Source organism: Varroa jacobsoni, unplaced genomic scaffold (assembly GCF_002532875.2).
Source record: "Varroa jacobsoni isolate VJ856 unplaced genomic scaffold, vjacob_1.0 scaffold_437, whole genome shotgun sequence".
NCBI lineage: Eukaryota > Metazoa > Arthropoda > Arachnida > Mesostigmata > Varroidae > Varroa > Varroa jacobsoni.
This window is the reverse complement of record NW_019213339.1, coordinates 371,016-390,544: the sequence shown is the minus strand read 5'-3', so window position 1 is coordinate 390,544 and position 19,529 is coordinate 371,016. Positions and strand designations below refer to the sequence as shown.

Genomic DNA, 19,529 nt, shown 5'->3' with positions numbered 1-19,529 from the left:
AATTGTGAAAATAAAGTTAACAAACGAGAGAACGAGAACTCTAATAATCACTATCGTAATTTCTTTTTAATAAAGGCCAAACGGGCGCGAACAAATGGAGTATGAGCGTATGTTATTATGTTGTCTAGAGAAATGTGGAACTTTGCTGTTAATTAACCATTTTCTTTCAGATAAATGGACTCGGATTAATGCGCATCCCACATAACGTTGCCCATCCCGCTTCGCTACGGACCTATTGCAGGCTTTGGTAGAAAACTTTACGGAAAATTGTTACTAGCAGCTTAAATAAACATTTTCACTATACTTATTCGAATAAATGTCGTAAGCCAGTTTTTTCCTCTCAGATGTCTATTCTAGGGGTGGCTGTCGGTGTCCTGGACTGCGTGTTTCAAATAGCCATCGGCGTCTACCAAAGGATACTTCGTTTGGGCGGTTCAAATCGAAAAAAAGACGCTTAGGTTAAACACTGTTGTGATACTTCATAAGAATTCTTGTGGAGCTCCGCGCCTCGTTTCACTCATTCTTATTGTCTAATATACAAGACTTAGCAAACGTAAATATAGCACAATATAGCAGCAAGCTGTTTACCTCGTCCGTGCTGCTTTAGAGTGTCTATCGATGGCCTTGATCGTTTGTGCATATTTAATATGCAATGATTATTCAGCATTGTTAAATGCTATTTTTTCGCTTGTAGATTCCGGGGTCGATGACATCGGAAGTCTCGGCAGTCTAACGCCAGTCAGCCACGCCTCGAGCTTTTTCCTCGAATGCGCCACAGTCAATGTCAGCACTGCCTGCACGAACATCGACAGCTCGAGGTATCCAACGCACGTCTCCACGAGCCCGTTAATTCGAGCAGACGACTTGGTCTCGCCAATTGTCCTCACAGGACCACCGTTGCCTCATGAAAAATTCACAAAGCAGGACGACCTCATTTACTGTCACAGTTGTTCATATATAAGTAAGCGAATCGATCATATGAGAAGGCACATTTTGCATCGACATAGCCTCTTTAAGCCGTATTCGTGTGCGTTCTGCAATCGAGAGTTCAGTCGGGATATTCCGCTAAAGGACCACATACGGACGGTGCATACAGGCGAGACGCCGTACAAATGCCGCCATTGTCCACAAGCTTTTCCGTCGAGCTACAATCTTTGGCAACACTGCAAGCTTCAGCACAATGGGAAAAAATAGCAAATAACTATCGTGGAGATGGATAGAGAGCAGCGAGCCTTAGCGGGTTCTAATGGCCGACTTTCTGGGGGGCGATCATGATGATGATTACGCTGTTGATAACTATGGGTATAATAAGGGTGAGGATCGTGGTGAGGCCGAGGGTGAGCTTCGAATAAGTAGAAACATCCACATATGTATTCGAGTAGTCCCTCTGCGAAGAGTTGTACTGTCGAATGACAAATGAAGGGCAGATTGTGCGAGATCGAACTCAGACGGCATTTGGAAATAGTATGCGCACTCCGAGATGACAGCTCTGGCAAGCTGAGATAATTACCAGATTCGCTTAGTGATGTGATAATAATAAATAATATGGTTCCGTGTCGACAAAACAGGGTTGAAGAAGAAGATTATCAAAGCTAAATAATTAAACAGAATTACTGATAACGAACGAGTAATCGTGTAAGTAATGATATACAAAACTATCTGACCGTAGTTATTTATTCAGCCCGATATTCGTTGACGTTGATGTTCTATCATAGTTAATGATAGATAGGTGTAAGCGAAATGTCAAAACGACAAATTACTTTGTTGTTAGGCAACAAAAAGCAAACAGACAGACTAGAAACAATAAAGCAGTAAGTAGAAAGGAAGACGCTCAAACACTTACATATACTTCGGTTTTCGATACGTGATAGTACACGTATCTCTCTGAATCTAGTCGGTTAAAGATTACTGAACGGGGTCTTGCCGCTTCGGATAGAGAAAGCAATGCCATCGGACGATAACGTAACGATCGAAACACAAACGAGATCTTTCAGACAGAGTAATATATGTTTTTTAAATTGGTTCCCTTAGGCAGTGATTGTCACGTATTGAGACTATACGTGCATCATGCGCATGTGGTCTTGTTGTAACGCGAGGGTGCTGTTTTCTAATGTTGCTAAATATACATAGCTTTCCTATGGCAAAAAATACTAAACTTATATATACTACTTTATAGTATTATAGTAGCGTGATGTTTTCTATGATGGTACGAGCGGAGATGTGTTGGCACCAGACAATGAAGTGAGATAATTGCAATAGAAATAAAGAAGTAATTTTTGATGATACGTGTTGGCGTATGATTTTTGTTGTTGTTTTTAACACACTGTGGAAAGTGGACGACAAAATGTTATGCGTACATATGCATTATTGTCCTAGAACTGTTTGTATAGTTTGTTGTTATTATAAGAACTTCAGGAATATATGCTATCGTTGACTATTGGCTTGATTTATTAGCTGTCAGCACTTTTAAGCTAAGCACTAGACGTTCTTGTCATTTTGTTGAATAGATCCGTAATTAACAGTATATCTCTCTTTCAGACACTTCAAATAATTGCTTCGGTGAAGTACTCGCTTCAAGTGCTATGCATTAGATACGACAGTGTCGCGGCGGATCGAGCGGTCTTTGAAACTGCAGTTGTGATTTGCGAACGTATCCGGCTGTAGCAGGATTATATCATAAAAATGTATATAAAGAAAATAAAATGTCTGATTAATTGGTAGAAAGTGTATGCTTAGCCGGTAAAGCTTCGAGCTGGCGCCACTTCATCAGATAATTTCCTTTGTCTTTATCAGATATGTCTCGATGCAGTTTTGACTGACTTGGACCCTATCAGAATCAGGCATCTGATCTGCATTAGTTGAAATACAGCGTGGGTTTATCTAGTAATAGTCTCGTTATAGTACCTATAAACGTTTCCGCAATGTGCCTAACCCTTCGAGGACCTTTTGTGTACAATTTCATGCAGGCCAATCAATGTCATGTTGTCGTCTCCATCACAAGATTTATCTCTCCACTAGGTTAGTTTGTGATAGTTTGTTTTCGTTGATATAGTTATACCAGCCGTCATTTACGGACGGATTACGCCGACAGAGTTCTGTCGCGTCAACGTTCTCGGTGATGCTGGCGAAGCATACACCCGTCTGGGTTCATCCGACCAAGGCGAACCAACAAAAGTGGTCACTCCTAGACCGAAAGACCAGAAGTAACTTAATGGTCTCCATTCTTCTGTAACCTATCCTATACGTCACAAATCATTCTAGTCACCCACTTGAGTTTGGTTAGTTCGAACGATTCCCATTTCAGTGCATTGAACGTCAACGACACGTGGCCTTCCAGATACTGCCTCCGTGGGTCGACACGAAGGTTCTTCGATAGGCGATAGCTTTTTCGTTGAATTCTCGTTAGGGCAGCAAATCTTGATCAGTGGTCAACGATTTTGATCGTTACGATCAACAGACCTGCTGCAAATTGTGCTAATATGAAACGCAACAATGCGCGACATAAAGTGAACAGCGACATGCTCGGGCCCGCCATACAAAACATCGACAGTCAGTTTGTGCTCGAATCTGAAAAGGGGTTCGCAGGAAAAGTTACATAACAACTCGCCTGAAGATTTGCCTAGGCGCGTGAAGAGTAATTAATTTAGTCAACTCGACTGTCGGAGAGCTACTACAAAGTGACTAGATGACTATACAATGGAAATTCTGAACTCTGACGTCGCATTGACACTCCAAAGCTCTATAGTAGGCCACAACTGGAACTTGTGATGGCAGAGAGAACGTCGACGAAGAGTTAGAGTAACTAACGAATGTTCCCAAGTTGGTATCTGCTTAGAAAAAAGTATTTCTTGCACTCTTCTGCACGGAGAAAAGATGCTGAACGTGGTATGAGGCACAGTTTTGTTATTAGAGGATTTGAGTGTATCCTCATGCCCTGTATGTTTGAAGGAGGGCGTTAGGAAATGAGTTTTTCATGGCTTCAATGGTTTTTGGCCATTAAAACGTTATCAAAACGTTGAAACAAGCTAAGAGTGACTCTTATATCTGCATAATGATAAGTGGTTGTTCCGTTGAAGCTGAAATTATGCAAATGAATCGATCGCGGGAAACGCTTTTGTGGATCCCGTAATGTAAGTCTAAATTAGTGCACACAAAATAACTAAGGAGAAATCATTAACTTATAGACTATTTTCGTTCTTAAGGTCTGCATTTATATTAAATCTACACTAAGCAAACACATTGATGTGAATGAGCTGAAACTGTGATAATATATATTAATTAAAGAATCATTCTCTCTCTCTCTCTCTCTCTCTCTCTCTCTCTCTCCTTCTATATATATATATATATATACATGTAATGGGTTTCAGCAATTTATTGAACTCTAAGGGCCGGCTGATGTATGTAGTACACATCGAGAGTGTCTGGGTTACTTTTGTTCTCCTTGTTTACTTGGTCTTACATTTATGCCGTTACAGATGTTCGTGAAATGAAACTCCTGTCGCGGCACCATCACTCGGTTCCTAACTCGCATGGCAAAGTTACCGAGTGGTTATCACTTGAAAATAGGCTGGCATCTGTGCTTCCGGATCAAGTGACCGTTCCGGTCCCACTGTCACGCCCGCCGATACAAAACTGTCCACCTCATCCAATCGAGTTTGACCAATTTGAAGGGTTCTCTACGCGAACAGCGCTGAACGTGGATCTTAGCAACGGGCTCCCGGTTATTTCTCCCATGGTAGCAGACGGAGATCCTTTAACTGACGACGAGTACTACACGTCCCCAAAGGAGGAACTTCGCTCAATTGCCAGCGATTTCTATAGACACGGCCGTCATACTCGATGCAAATTGTGTCCGTACGAGACTCGAAGGCCAGAACATATGTATCGGCATATTCGAAGTGTACACAGAAATAACCGTCAGTACTCATGTGATCGATGCGGACGGAAGTTTGTCCGAAAGGATTATGTAACGAGCCACATGAGGATTTGCCGAGGTGCGGCACATTAGGTAAAATGAAAAGGTTAATCGATGCGATCATTGAGTGGGGGGGGGGTATGAAATTGGTGAATAATCAAGTTTGGTAATATTCTCGAACTGGTTTCAAGAGCAATAGTCTTATGAGGACTAGTAATTCCTAACTGTTTTATAAATGTGCATATTGTAAGATAGCTGGGTTAGTAAGGAAGATCAGAAGGTGCCAAACAAGCCGGAACGGAGCTTAAAAAAGCCGATACCGTTGAAGGAAATTGAATGCGCTCTCTCTCTCTCTCTCTCCATATATATATATATATATATATATATATATATATATATATATACATGTGTGTGTGCAGTGAAATCTTTGATTTGATATCAAGCTGTTGTGAAACTACTGGGACGGGGACTGGCCACAGTACCTTGTGTGGTATGGACTCCTACTACATGCTATAATACGTACTAACATATGTGTAGTTTATACCTTATTATAGTCGCTGTTCTAAAGGCCGCCTAGCGAACAGGGGTTAATGTAGTCGATCTCAATAACGATCCGTGAGCTACACTAGAGAGCCCCAACGTGCTCAATTCGCGTGCATTTTATTTCCTGCACTATATATATGTTCTATTTCTACGCGTCATAGCCTGAGTATATGTATCCGCTTTCTATCCAAATAATCAATAGCTAATCCTATTTTACCCACATATCATACTGACCTTTGCCATGTAAGATATCACGTATGCACGGGATTTACATTGAACTATTTTTTTTTTTTTTTTTTTGTTTTTTGAAACATATTGTCAAACAGCTCCTACAAAAACTTGCCTGAACCGCAATAATGCGAAGCTATCCTTTCTATTCGCTGCTTGATATTTGTCTACAATATACAAACGCGACCTCAAGCCATAGATGTGTATTGTAATGTTATACTGCTTTGTCCCGTATTGTCGACCGATTTACTTTAGCAGGGTAAAAAAAAAGTTGCCAGAAGTACGTATTTCGCCTCATCGTTCGTAAGGCTGTGTACTTTTCCTCTCTCTTTAGCAAGAATCCACTATGGTGACCATGCTGATGACGACGACCTCTGCGAAGAAAAGGCGCAGATGTCCATGCGGAATGAATTAATATACCCAACGTTTGTTTGCTTCATATCGGTTGAATATACGTCGTTTATTTGTCTCTGATGCTAAATAGGTTGATCAATTCATTCACACTCGCAAACAAATTGTTTAAAGAGTTCCTTGACAATTACTAAGGCCGAGCGACAGGCTACGCGTAAAAAGGCGAGCGGATTTCAGATATTTTACGATAAATGGACAAGACTAGCAGACGATGCAAACTATTTCGTGGCTAAAAGCGCAAATTGACAGAAAATAAGCCAGTAGTGGAATGTATAAGCACGAATAGAAATCTACAATAAGAGTTAGAAGTGTTGTTAATAAAAAGAACAAGTAACAGCGAAAATAATGGATGTTGCCAGTGATTGCTGACATGTTTTTTTAGTTATACTTAACTATAGGTTAGTTGGTAGCTGTATGCTTGGTCGATTTTGAAATTAACTTGGTCTACTGCTAATTGAGTAACAAGAAAATCAGCCAGGGTATAGTCTAGTATTACGTATTATTATTATATTGAACGATCGCAATTAGATACGTTAAAATACCCTGTATATAATGCATGTATCAAAATACAAACTAAGTATATCTACTTTACATGAATATCGTTTTTACTATACTTTAAGCAATTCCTACAATATGATTTTTGTTTCAGCGTATACGTCAGTTACCGACATCGGCTATAGACGTCTTCTTCGCTGAGCACTTGCAAATTTGCCGAATACAACTTAACCGTCCATGGATTTACTCGCCAATAATAAAAAGGACAGATTTTGTTTTGGACTCTTGCCCAAAGAATCCTTTATCCTTCTAGTCCTTTTAGCTGTGTGGACACCCATACCCTTACCCGTCCGAAATTATCGAGATTACATTTGCATCCATTCATAGAGGTACGCAAACTCGTGTAATCGTGGCGTTCACATTTTTTTTATTCTACCTTGTATTTATATCTATTTAGTTTCTGTCACAGACGATGTCGCATGCGTTGACGCCCTGGAGGGTCCGGAGGAACCGAGGGGATCGTTAGCTTCGACCACAGCGCGAGGTTGTCAGTCGGGGTTGCCTATGGCAACTGCAATCAGTCTATCGGAACTTGTCCTGTCGTCGACTTTAGCAAGTGGCCAGAAGTTATTAGAACATTTGGCCACGAAACGTCCTGCTGCACAGCAGACTTTTATGCAGGAGGTAGGCAGTGGTTTATATCAATGTGTGGCGTGTCCTTTTAGTTCGGCCTGCTTCAATTCAATCAACAGCCATGTTCTACTAAGTCATTTCGGACCACGGCGAACTCGGGGCTCGTTGGGGGAAAAAAGAGGTGTGCGTCGAAGCCATCAGCAAGGGGAAGTAAACAGAGTTGCTTCCGCGGGACGATTTGAATAGACAATGATATTGAAAGCGGGAAAGTCCAAAGTTAGGCAGTTGGACACGTCTTGTGCTACAGATTCATTGGGGCCTCTTGAGTTATGATTCTGTGATCGCTATACGCATACACCCACACACACACACTCTTATATATAAATATAGTTTAGCGTTGAAAGCAGACGATTTCTGTAGGTAGGTTCTGACGTAGCACACTGTCATTTCGACTATGTATCTTGTAAAGTTGTCCGCTTGTGTATTATCAATTGAGCTTTCATCTATGGAAGTTGTCGATTATGAGTCGTACTTTTGATGCAATACAAAACAGCACAGTTTCCCATTTCAAAAGCTGCTCCACCCTCTATTTCACTAATGTAGCAACGAATCAGAAGAACCGTGCACGTTACGACATGGACGTAATAACGATCCACCGTCCGGCGAAATCGAGTGCACGAAGAACGTAGTAGTTGCTAATTCTAAGCGAACAAATAATTGTCTTCTATTGGTGTAGGTGTGACGGATCGGCCTCGCATCTTGCGAGACGAAATCCAGCGCACATATTCTAATTTGTTTGTAAAACGCTGTAATAGTAGCGCTTCTGTAGGGGTGGCGAGAAGACATTATTACAGAAGCGAGGCCGGGCTGCCTCAATAAATGTTCATGGAAATTGCTATCTACCGACTTTCACTGTACTTACTGTAGAATTTGTGTGTGTGTGTGTGTGAGAGAGAGAGAGAGAGAGAGAGAGAGAGAGAGAGAGAGAGAGAGAGAGATACATATTTACCCTGCAGCATTGAGCTATTTTGATTTTGATTGAAATCTAGCCTGTCGTACTAACCACTGATATCTTCTTCCAGAGAATTGCTTCCCGATTCCGCAAAATCGTGTGAATCGATCATCTCAATCACATAATCTCTAACATCTCGTTAGATCTGGCGATATCGATCGCTAAGGGCCCTGCTAATGCCCCAATGATAATATTACATCGTGGACTTTTTTTTTGGCTATTTGGATTTTTAACGTGTAGACGCTAAAAAGACGCTTCAAATGACAACCCGCTGTGTTTCAGAAACGTGCATACATTGTGTGGTTTGTCTAACTAGATTTGTTGTCAACAACACTAATAAATATACACATATAAGCATAGGCTTATACATACATTCACTTGGAAAGCTGCCAATGGCCTTTGCCATGGCCGCTAATTGTGCCTAGCTAATTACTCTTATAACAACTGTATAATACGGGTTCAATTTTAGCCAAAACCAATGTCACGCAAATGACTTGAAATCGTTCCATTATTTAGCAACCCCTAGATCAACAGCATTCAGGGCAATTGACTGACCCACAACATAAACCCATCTTCTTTGTTCCGAACAGAAATCGATTATGTTTGACGATATCAACGACCTCATCATACACTTAGCCAAAGCACACCTGCACCCTTCATGCAAATAATGCACATATACTAAACTCAAATGATTTCAGGGAACGCGATTTCCTCTCATTCATTTGGCCTCATTCCGAGTCTATCAGGATCACCCACAAGACCGGACCTAAACGCGACGCCACCGATCCTACACCCAGTTCCAACGATGTCAGTGATTGCTGCCTGTTCCGTGCTGGATATTGCGCCTCAAATGGCAGAGGCGAGCCTTGTGCCCCAGTTAAAGCTGCGCCGGCAGCATGGCTTGTACTTTTGTCCTAATTGTGAATACAGTTCGCCTGTAGTCACCAACGTACGTTATCATTTTAATAGTAAACATTGTCTCGTCAAGCCATTCCAATGCGGCTTCTGTGGAGCAGCGTTCGGGACACTCGTACAACGAGATAACCACGTTCGACGTTTGCACACCGGCGAGCGGCCCTTTCGCTGCGACAAATGTCACCGTGACTTTTTCTCAAGGAATTCTCAGCTTTACCACAGCTGTATTCGGTGATCGTCATCGAGGGAGCTATGTGCAGCAAGCAAAGCGTTCGAGCTCTCTGATAGATGAAATCTTATTGCCTTAAATAGAATCACATCTCGAAGAGCCTGAGCCCTTGAGATCCTCATGAATACTTCAGTTCTGCTGTTTACATAGTATTTATATATATATATATAGGAAATCGTATATGTGACGTATCAAAACAACAACCTGAACAAACCCTGCTTTTAATCTTATTGCTGTTATTACTATAGGCTGAGGCGTCAATGAGCTTGCCATCGAGCCTCTAGATTGTATGGCTGATGACGAAAATGTTTATCAGATTATAATACGAGCCATCGCCATACAGACCCAACAGTAATATTATTGTCTCCTTATTGATCCGTGTATTTGGACAATGTATTAAGTGTATGTTTTAAAAAAACTGCCCTTTTCGACATCGTTCACCCCCATTACCCCTAGTCGAATTATACATAAATCTATAAAATGTGAGACAATTTAATGTATTGTATAAAACCATATGCATAACGAACAACACGCAACGGAGGGATTAGCAACTCATACCGTGTTTCCTGAATATAGAATGATCAAAACAGTCTTATGCAGGCATGTACGTAACTATACGTGAAGCTGGCATATCCAAGCAGCAAATATATAACAGCTGAATTGACACCATGTCACATTGTCTATACCGAGCTTCAGAAGGTAGAATATAGTTAGTTTTAAGTTACTTCCTCTAACCCACGAAAAGGGTGTTGTACATATAAATCAGCGTAGATCTGCTTCGTCCTGATGCAGTACATAGAGTGGCTATAAAGGACCATGTGTTTCTGATTTGTTATACTTTTTCATATTTCTACGTGTCATTCTTCCTTCAAAGAAGGACAGAATTATCGATTCAACTGTTTCAACGAGCATTGCTTCAAAAGCAAACGCTTTTAAATAAATTTAGTTGCAAAACGTTCAGAAAGGCCCGGTCTCGCCCGAGCGCCTGTGAAGTGTTTGTATACATTAGGTTTTATCGTCGCAACCGTCAACCACGAGAACTTCTAGGTTACGGATGCCATATTCGATTTAACTTGCATACGACTCGATGTTAGTGTATGTAAAATAACGGTGCGTGTCTAAAGATAGTTCTGGTGTACAGTGGTAACCATATGGGTAGACGCTGAATTGTGCTTATTTATGTTTAAGTTGTTAGCTAAAACCGCGTATATACTCATCCATCTGTGAAATACTCGATAGTGCATTAATAATTAGGGAAAAGAAGCCTGTTGATTACGAGTAACGCTAGGCTACGCTCTGTGTCGTTCATTTCCCAGTCAGTTTAATCTGCGATTCTATATGACAGATGATTATGATCGTTCAGCTAATATTGATATTATAAAATCGGGAAGAATACAGTCAACTTCATTTTTCGGCATATATTTATGAAGAACGCAATATGGAACAATTTTCGGTCCGATCGAGTCTCAAATTAGCGGATTATCAAACGCTAACGGATAGAAATACGGAAAAGTAGCACGAGATAGGAGCAAAAATAGGCCCTGCCGCCCCTACTACTAACAAAAATGACTTCTGAATTCAACTGATCTTTGTTGGAGAGATGGATGCACGTTCTTCCAATGATCAGAACGTCACGTTTATGACCATAGAACATTGCTGCATCATCGTTGTTCGGTCGTACTGGATGTGACCCCAAAGGGCGTAGTAAGCCAATAAAGCATCGTAACGGTAGCGACATATTAATCGGACTATAATGACACGATTAGCGCTCGTACATAACGTAGATTTATATTTAGATGTATAAGCTAGACATATACATTATATGAATATAAACATCTCTAGGTAAAGGAGCAAGTTGAATTGTACATAACGAGGTATAGCGGTATACATGTACACACATATTCAGAGAAGGAAAGTAAGAAGCGAGCCAGCCAGACCGACAGACAAACAAAAGCATGGAAAGAAAAAATGCAATCCCAATAAATATCATGCTACGAACGAAGATAAGGTCTATTTGTTTTCCATACCATCCATACAACCCACACGGGTTGTGTATGCCTTGACCATTGTCATATCGTCGAGCTTAGGCGTCTATTAAAACTTTCGTTTCTTTCAGGCGACGACCAAACGCGAACTCCATTCGAAGATATTGAACGGTGCTGACTAAGATTTTGTTTCGTTACGATAAGCATGAACTTAATAAAGATGTTGTATAGTAGCATTCACAATAAACTTTCGCCAAAACCCGCGGAAGTTTGTATATTGGCATAATTAGCATGTATTCAAGGTGAATAAGTACGGTACTCAACCAGATACTTGATGTAAAATAGAAAATACTGCCGGATGGCTATGGGAAATAGATGTCTAGCGTGACCGTATGGTCGCGTATGTTCCGCGGCAGCCAGTTTCGTGTAATTATTCTTATTTGAATAAATTATTGTAAAAAAAAAAAGAAAAATTATAAACGTTAAATTTCAATATGCTTTGCTATCACTTTATAATTATGAATTACTTCTTTATTTACATGCTTTCGTGGTGCGCAATCGTCGTCTTGTACGCACGCATCTCGACTCCTTTAGTTATCATGGACGATGAAGACCTCGATATCGAGTTTGTGGAGCCTGTCGAGAGTTCGTCAAATCAGCCCACAACGCCACCTACAGAAGTCTTTCAAAGGTCTCCGAGTTTTGCGGCGTCAAAGGTTCCATATGGAACCTCGTATGGTTCTGCCGTTCCAAAGCATGGACCTACTCCGTCCACTTCTGTCAGCCCCACGACAGGAGCACGTCTTACTTGTCCGCGGAAAATTCATGTAGTTGCGCAGGACTCAGCCAATGCCCGCGATGACAAGATAATGACAATCCCTCGGCCAATGGTTATCACAAAGAACTCCACCCCACCCATAGCGCGGGTCCAGATGTTCTCATGCACGTACTGTCCGTACAAATGTGTCTTTTCACCTACAGCAATTATGAAACATATGGCAAAAGTGCACTCGAAAATGGTGAAAATAACGAAGGTGGTACATCAAGGACAACCTCAACCTCCCGATCTGTCTTAGTGATGAGAAATCACTTGTGTTGTTGGTCACGATTGAGCTGATTCGTTGGGAAATTGTTTCGAGGAGTTCCGACCAGTGAATTTTATTAAAAACAAAAAAAAAAGGAAATGAAAACGCCAAACCAGATCTGTTTTACATGGATCTAGATAATAGCATTATTTTTTTCAAATAGATGGGAATGCGTTAGCGGTGACGGAGAGCTTCCTTTTAATGACGAAGGCAGCAAGCGTTAGGCTACAAAACATATCTGTTTATGCTGGCCCTAATCTTCAACTGGTTTGTTGTTCACCGTTGAAACTTCGGCGATGGTCAGTGAGTTCATTAGTTTGAGTGCGCCGTTACAATCTGAAGTGGTTCCAGTCGTAGCGGCTACGAGACCGTACATTTTCCATGATGTATATTAAACATGTGACTTATCCGTGTGAATTTACAATATCATGTTGTGTTGACCTCTGAAGATTCAAATGCACCCCTCGTTGGAACTGCATAGAGACTGACTATTTTTTAGTTGCTGTTTTGAAGGTTGTTGTTAGTGAGGTACCAATCAGTCGTTCTTTTTATAAGAGGAATGATTATGGATTACAATAGGTAACGATTTTAAAGGAGGACTAATTGTGTACGTTTATGAGAGGCACATATTAGGGATTGTAGGTAACCGGACCTACGCCAAAAATTCTCCCAAACATATATGCTTCACCGTATATGTTATTAACTACAGCGTTTTACTATGCGAAAATCAACATTTCGCGATTGCATTTAAATGTTTTATATGCTTATCGACGGCAATCCAAGTAGCGATGAAACGTCCGGCGTTTGTCGGACGTATATCTTGTAGGCTTACCTGCTAACCATAGTGTGAGCGTTTTCAAGAAAGTGACCTACTAGCGTGTTTTTTCTACCATTTCTTGGAAAATTAATATGGAGTATTAGTCCTCGTGCATCATTTTGCAAGTCAAGAATGACACCAAGTGTTCACAAGGATACAAATGCTGGTGAAGATTTTGGGGACCAGGCTATATGAAAGTGTGAGTTGTACAAGTAGGATCAACGATTTTGTAATAAACAAGAGAGCTTTATCACGACAGATACAAGTCGCTCAGAAAGAGAGTCCTATTAGACAAAAATCACCGAATTACCCTTTAGGAGTTTGCAGAAGAACTAGACGTCTAAGGCGATTTAAGCCAAAACATTTTGAGTGCTTATTCGTTAACTTGAGAACTCACATCAGTACATGTGCTGAAAAACCTGAGAGTGCGGATTCGGTAAGAACTGTCTCAAAATAATATTATTCCACCAAAAATAAGCCGGATTTACTCTAACATGTCATTGCAGGTGATGAGGCGTGCGTCATCATCACGGGTATGACGTGATGACTAGGACACAACCCTCTGAGTATCGCCTCAAATGCGAAACCAGACTACAAAAATATGGTAGATGCAGGTGAAGCGCCAGGTGAAGGAATTTCATTTTGAAAATTTATGTCGAGTACTTTCATTATCATTAAGACGTCTCAAAACAACTTGCCCAATGTTATCCAACAAAGGCAGCGTAAATTCTCGATTCGACTGGGATTACTTTGAAGAACTTGGAATTTTCTCCCAACGACGATCTGGGCAGCTGACGCACGTTCAGCGAATTTGCGACCCGGCAGGATACATCTCAATGTGTGGTGATGCTATTACGACAAGCGCGTACGCTACGCTCAAGACTATGTGGAATTGTACAACAAATGGTAGCATGAAGCATGTTGGGGATCTGTCACTTCTATTATACGCCATCACACTCCGAAGTGTATCTTGCAGGAAACAGAGCCAAGTAAATTGTTCCGTCGCAGTTGTTGTTAATAAAATTAATGCATATATATCGACATGTTTTTGTTATCGATTTGTTCAAAAGAAGTCGCTTAACATTAACCGGCTATTGGGGGCGGGTGGCGTATTTGCCTGCTAACCCTCAGCAACACGTTATGGTGTAGGTTCGAACCCGCGCATAAGCGAACTTCGTGTCATGCTGGGAGATTGCCGTTTACAAACAGCTAGTGACGAGACCAGGCATAAAAGACTGGATATAGCTCAGACCATTGAAGGACCTGAATATTAGCCGGAAAACAGACCATATGTAACTGTAAAAAGGTCGTAAGTTCATGAGCATGTTTGTGAAACAAAAAAAAATAGTCGTCTTAAATCTAACTATGCATATTCTTCCAGGTAAATGGGGACAATAGCTCGACCATTTCTCGAATATACAACTTGTGTTACGCATATATACCGAGTCCATGAAGTCGAAGTACTCGATTACTCGTCTATTGGCCTATATGCCTATGAAAATGTTAGTGATAACGGTCGTGCTTCTGAACAAACGAAACCACGCTACCAACTGGTGTGCCGTCATGGCGTATAGTTGAAGCTTGTTCGCGATTAATAAACGAGTTAACATCCTATAATACGTATATATATGTATGTATATATATATATATGCACATGTGGCGCCGTTTTCTCTAGGTATCACTTGCATTGTGAATTATGATTGAAGCCAAGATTTTACGTATATATCTACTGGTTGATTCTAATTTTGCAGCTGGCAAATACCTGGAGGACATAAGCTGACGCTCTTAATATTATTGACGACGCCCTGTTTCTTACCAAAAGGTGATGCGCACCGTTCCATCACCTTTTACTTTTACGAACCCATGTTAAGTTCGATACGTTCGTGTCTCGTCCTTTACTAGAGCCGTTCTTATTGCTGAGAGCGACGTCGTTGCGGCTACGTTACGTGCGAACACCTCCGTTTGCATATGAAATACAAGCAAAATTTCGAAAAAACAACTTTTACTGCCAGCGTACCCCCCAGTATTGCAGCATCCTTACTGGCATTATTCGTTTGCAGAAATGATGATTGCGTCAGTGGAGTCAGTAGCACATCTTCATGAAGAAAATGGTACGGATATGGCCGGCGACAACGAGACTGCTACTGTGGCCCAGGCGATCTCCGAACGACTTCAGCAAAATATTGACGCATTAGCTATTACTACGCTCGAACCCATGTCAGCGATGAGCGCCGAGTCGGCGATTGGTATCGATGTCGATGACCAACAGGTCGAGGCAATCAAGCCTATAATTACCAACACCGTTGGGTTTCCCTGTGACGATGAACAGTATGATGACAATTGCCTATTCCGTTGCAGTCGTTGTCCGTTAACATTCACTTCACGGAAGGAGTTCGGCCTGCATGAGCCGATGCATCGGTTAGCGCCACTATGCTGCGGTTTCTGCGATAAGAACTTCAGCAGTGTGCAGTCAAGGCATGCGCATGTACGGGCTATTCATACCGGCGAAAAGCCTTTTAAATGCGACCGCTGCAATCGGAGATATCCTGCTAGGTCGACGTTGATAAACCATCACAAGAAGTGCCAGGGCTGATACCAATAAAAATTATGATGAAAGTAAAAAGGGAACACGTCATATATGTTATATTATAGGTGTAACAGAACTCCATCAGCAGAAGAAGGCAAGGAAATGTGTAAAAATACTTCGTTGGCTCGCTATATGTACATTGGTTTTGGTAGTCCGGTGGCGAAATAGTAGCGGCTATCACGTATCTCTTGTTATCACTGCTTTAACCTAACAAACAAAGCAGTGGCAAACAAGATGGCAATCATATCTACGTACATGTGCGCCGATAAGGAAATACCATACACGGGTATAGTAGGTAATAAACGAGAAATAAAAACACACGTGTATACGCAATACGCGTAAGCTTACAGGGCAAACCGTTCTTGTAAGGAGTCAATGGCCGGAGTGAGGTATGGATCCATAGAATCTTTCATAGAAGCGAACCTTAAAATTAGATGAGGATAATATTAACAAAGCATAATACAACCAATAATGGATGCACTCGCTTTCAAACGATCCTGAAACCTGTCGTATCCTGGCCTTCAATAGGTTTTTAGCTGTTATGCTGTTATGCAGAAGAATACGAAGCGGCTCCTAGAACTAGATACACTTTAGGTCTTGAGCAGACCATTATAAGAACAGATTACCGGTCATTACTGATATGGACAACTTTCCCTTTGATTCTACAGGACGGTATGATTTCATCATATGGTTTCTGATTAGTTAAACAAACTGGTACCGGGAAAGGTATGAGCCCGCCAAACATGGCCTGATGGACAGTGCCCTCCTGGGTCGAGAAAGTGTTTATCGTGATTGGGCGAATTATGATACACGGCGCACCCTGAACGTCCTTCTGTTCTACTTGAATTGGACTGTACAATTTACCACTTGTAATGTTCGGCTTTCTTGTTGAAAATGTGATTTTATTATGGTAGGGTACTCCGATGGTGGGCTAGTGATCGTCGACGTAATAACGCTGGTTAAGATGCTAAAGGATCGTCTTATCAACAACTGACTTGCACGTCGCTTCGTTGCATTTTTACATAATTAACAATAATTTTTACATAGTTGGTTCTTCTTGTACTTTAATTTAGGTTAGTGACACTTTGTAAAAAAAAAGGAACAAACATTATCAACGCGATACCTTGTTGGATTCTGTAGTGAAATTGTACGTAAAGACTTCGCACGTAAATTTTGCATACCTCAAATACGGTTCAAGTCTACTGAGTGCTACTCAGTTAGTTTTTACATAATTTACAAGCGATCGGCAGCAATCAGCTATGCCACCAACACTCATCCCAACAATTCGAAATCACCAGATGTCAAGCAGAAATGTTTTGCGCATAATTGGAATTATTTCAAACGAGAAAAAGACCTACCGTGACGAATTGATCAAAGTGACAAATATTGCCACGACTCCTATTTAGTAGCGGGCGCCTATAAAATTTATTTTCCAGGACCTACCTTCTACCACATTGTTTTTTTATGTTAAGTGTCAACTGTATGCCAGTTAAGTCGTGTGTTCGTTCGTATGCATCTTTGTTAGCCCTTATTATGCATATGTACGACCTTACCTAGGCGCAAGGTTTAATCACACAACTATGATTGTACAGCAAATACGAGACTTGATTCAAACAACCAAGTTGAAACTGTTTTCCTTCTTGTGCAAACAAATCTTTCTGGCTTTAACAACAATGATAACTAGGTACCGATAACTAGTAATAGGGCAAATGAAGGGACGGCAATAAGGCAAAGGGTAACGCACAGCGGCGCCGTAGAATTAAATTTGACAACTGATTACCTTCTACTTATATGTTTATAAAGGCGATAAACAAATTCCAACACGAAGCTAGAATATGCTAAACAGTTCACTTGCATAGTTTTAACTTCCGCTCTTAGGAAACAAGCTAACCTTCCTCGAGTAGAATCAACAGTCGTTCCAAATTTCTCCAGAAAACCCGAAACAGATGCTAATGGGGCGAGACCCACGGACAAACGTGGTTTATTATTACATATGACGAACTAGTCACTTTTAATTTGCAGCTGTAACAGTCTGTGTTGCCATATATTGTGCCTACTTCTTCTAGCATTCATTGGAGCACCTGCTTCTTCTTCTTCTTCTTCTTGGATCTCTCATAGATCGCCTCCAGAACCGGCATGTGTTGTTTCGCCGGAACGGCTTTGCTAGGGAACAGTAGAGGGGCAATGCTAACTACAGCTGAACATTTTACAGTTGAAGTTATCGGCTGGCTCAAACTTTCCGCCCTTAAGCCTGTGTTTGTAAGTACGGTAACGTTTGCTCGAACTGCGAGAGCTCTGGGAGGCTTCGAACATACACCCAGCATACACTTGACGTACAGGGATTCTGCACAAGACGACCCAGCTCTTTGTCGTGTGACCGGCCTTTGCCTGTCCCCTGATAATGAACGAAGTCATCGAGTCAATTGGGTCAAAACTAAAACTAAATAGAAAAAGAAGTCGTGTGCATTCCAGAAAGCGACAGTAATATACTGGAACGTGGTTCGTTTTTAACCTTCGTATGGCAAGGTCACCGTACTTATCGAACAAACGTCTCAACTGACATGAATATGGCTATACATCTGTTCAATCAGTTGACATTCATTCTGGGCCCAGACTTAGCAGTTTTATTAAGAGTATAAACTATTAACAGTATAATGTGTGTCCAAAAAACATAAGCGTAAATCTATCTAACACAAAAATGCAACAGCGACTCACAAATGCTATGAACGTTCATACACATATTGAAGTGTGTCAGTTCACTGTCACATGTTTCCTTTTCCTCAAGTTATCAAGCGGCCCCTTGCTTACTCCGGTGTAGCTTTCTGCAGCTGGGTTGTTTTGTGTGTCGGGCATTTCGAGTTCGATATTTATGGCCCAAAACAATGTTCTCGATTCTACATGAGCTAGGTGTACTATGAGACCAATCAATAAGCTGGGTAAACAAAAGGACGCTCGAAAGTGAAAGAAGGCCACCACTTACATTCTATTAGAAGCCCGATGCCTCATACTTTATCCAATGCTAAATATAGCAGGGAGGGCTTTGCAATGTTGTAAAAAGTCAATTAGGGTTTCTGTTAGATCGATTTTTTATGATCTGCTAGGTACTAATGTTAATTTGTTGTTAACACTGTTAATCTGTTACATCTGCCGTTGTACCTATCCGCGTTCAAGTAAGCATCGTAGTTGTAACTTTGACGTGTTTATAACTTGCTTGAGGTTTTGTATGATCACCTCTTAAAGCTAGCATCTCAATAAATATATTTATCCTTCGGTGTAGCTTGAACTTTGATGTTTGTATTGAACAATTCAGCGCGACTCAAAAGATATAACAACGGAGTATTTATAGTATTATTCAATATTTATTGAACTCTGTATATACCGATGTAGAAATGTGTCCCGTCAACGAATTACCGAGACAAAGGTTGATAATGTTATATATCATGCTGCCCGATACAATAAGCAGATATACGACCGTGAACTGTGTGCGCAGATGTAACCGCTATACTGATATTTAAGTAAAAAAACGAACGATAGAATATTATGTGTAAACAAAATTGTAATAAACCAAATAAATAAATGATAATGGTAAAACGATATAAAAGTCATTGTGCTGTCGGAAGTATTATCCTGATGCCACGGAACTACTCACTTAGCTCGTAACTCGCCTAACTCTA

At 41.0% G+C, this 19,529-nt stretch overlaps 1 protein-coding gene and 1 long non-coding RNA gene across 2 annotated transcripts; both read left to right on the top strand.

The window, feature by feature from the left end:
- The first annotated feature begins 608 nt into the window (after nt 1-608).
- On the top strand, nt 609-19,456 carry LOC111260438 (uncharacterized). The gene is made up of 6 exons (XM_086968333.1): nt 609-1,193; nt 3,262-3,278; nt 4,476-4,994; nt 7,085-7,276; nt 8,936-9,376; nt 15,281-19,456. Exons 1-6 carry the CDS (start codon nt 619-621, stop codon nt 15,859-15,861), a joined length of 2,325 nt encoding a protein of 774 aa, XP_086824459.1. The 5' UTR covers nt 609-618; the 3' UTR covers nt 15,862-19,456.
- LOC111260426 (uncharacterized) lies at nt 9,394-14,309 on the top strand. The gene is made up of 2 exons (XR_002680332.2): nt 9,394-13,467; nt 13,775-14,309. It is a non-coding gene; the product is annotated as an uncharacterized LOC111260426 (long non-coding RNA).
- Nucleotides 19,457-19,529: the final 73 nt, after the last annotated feature.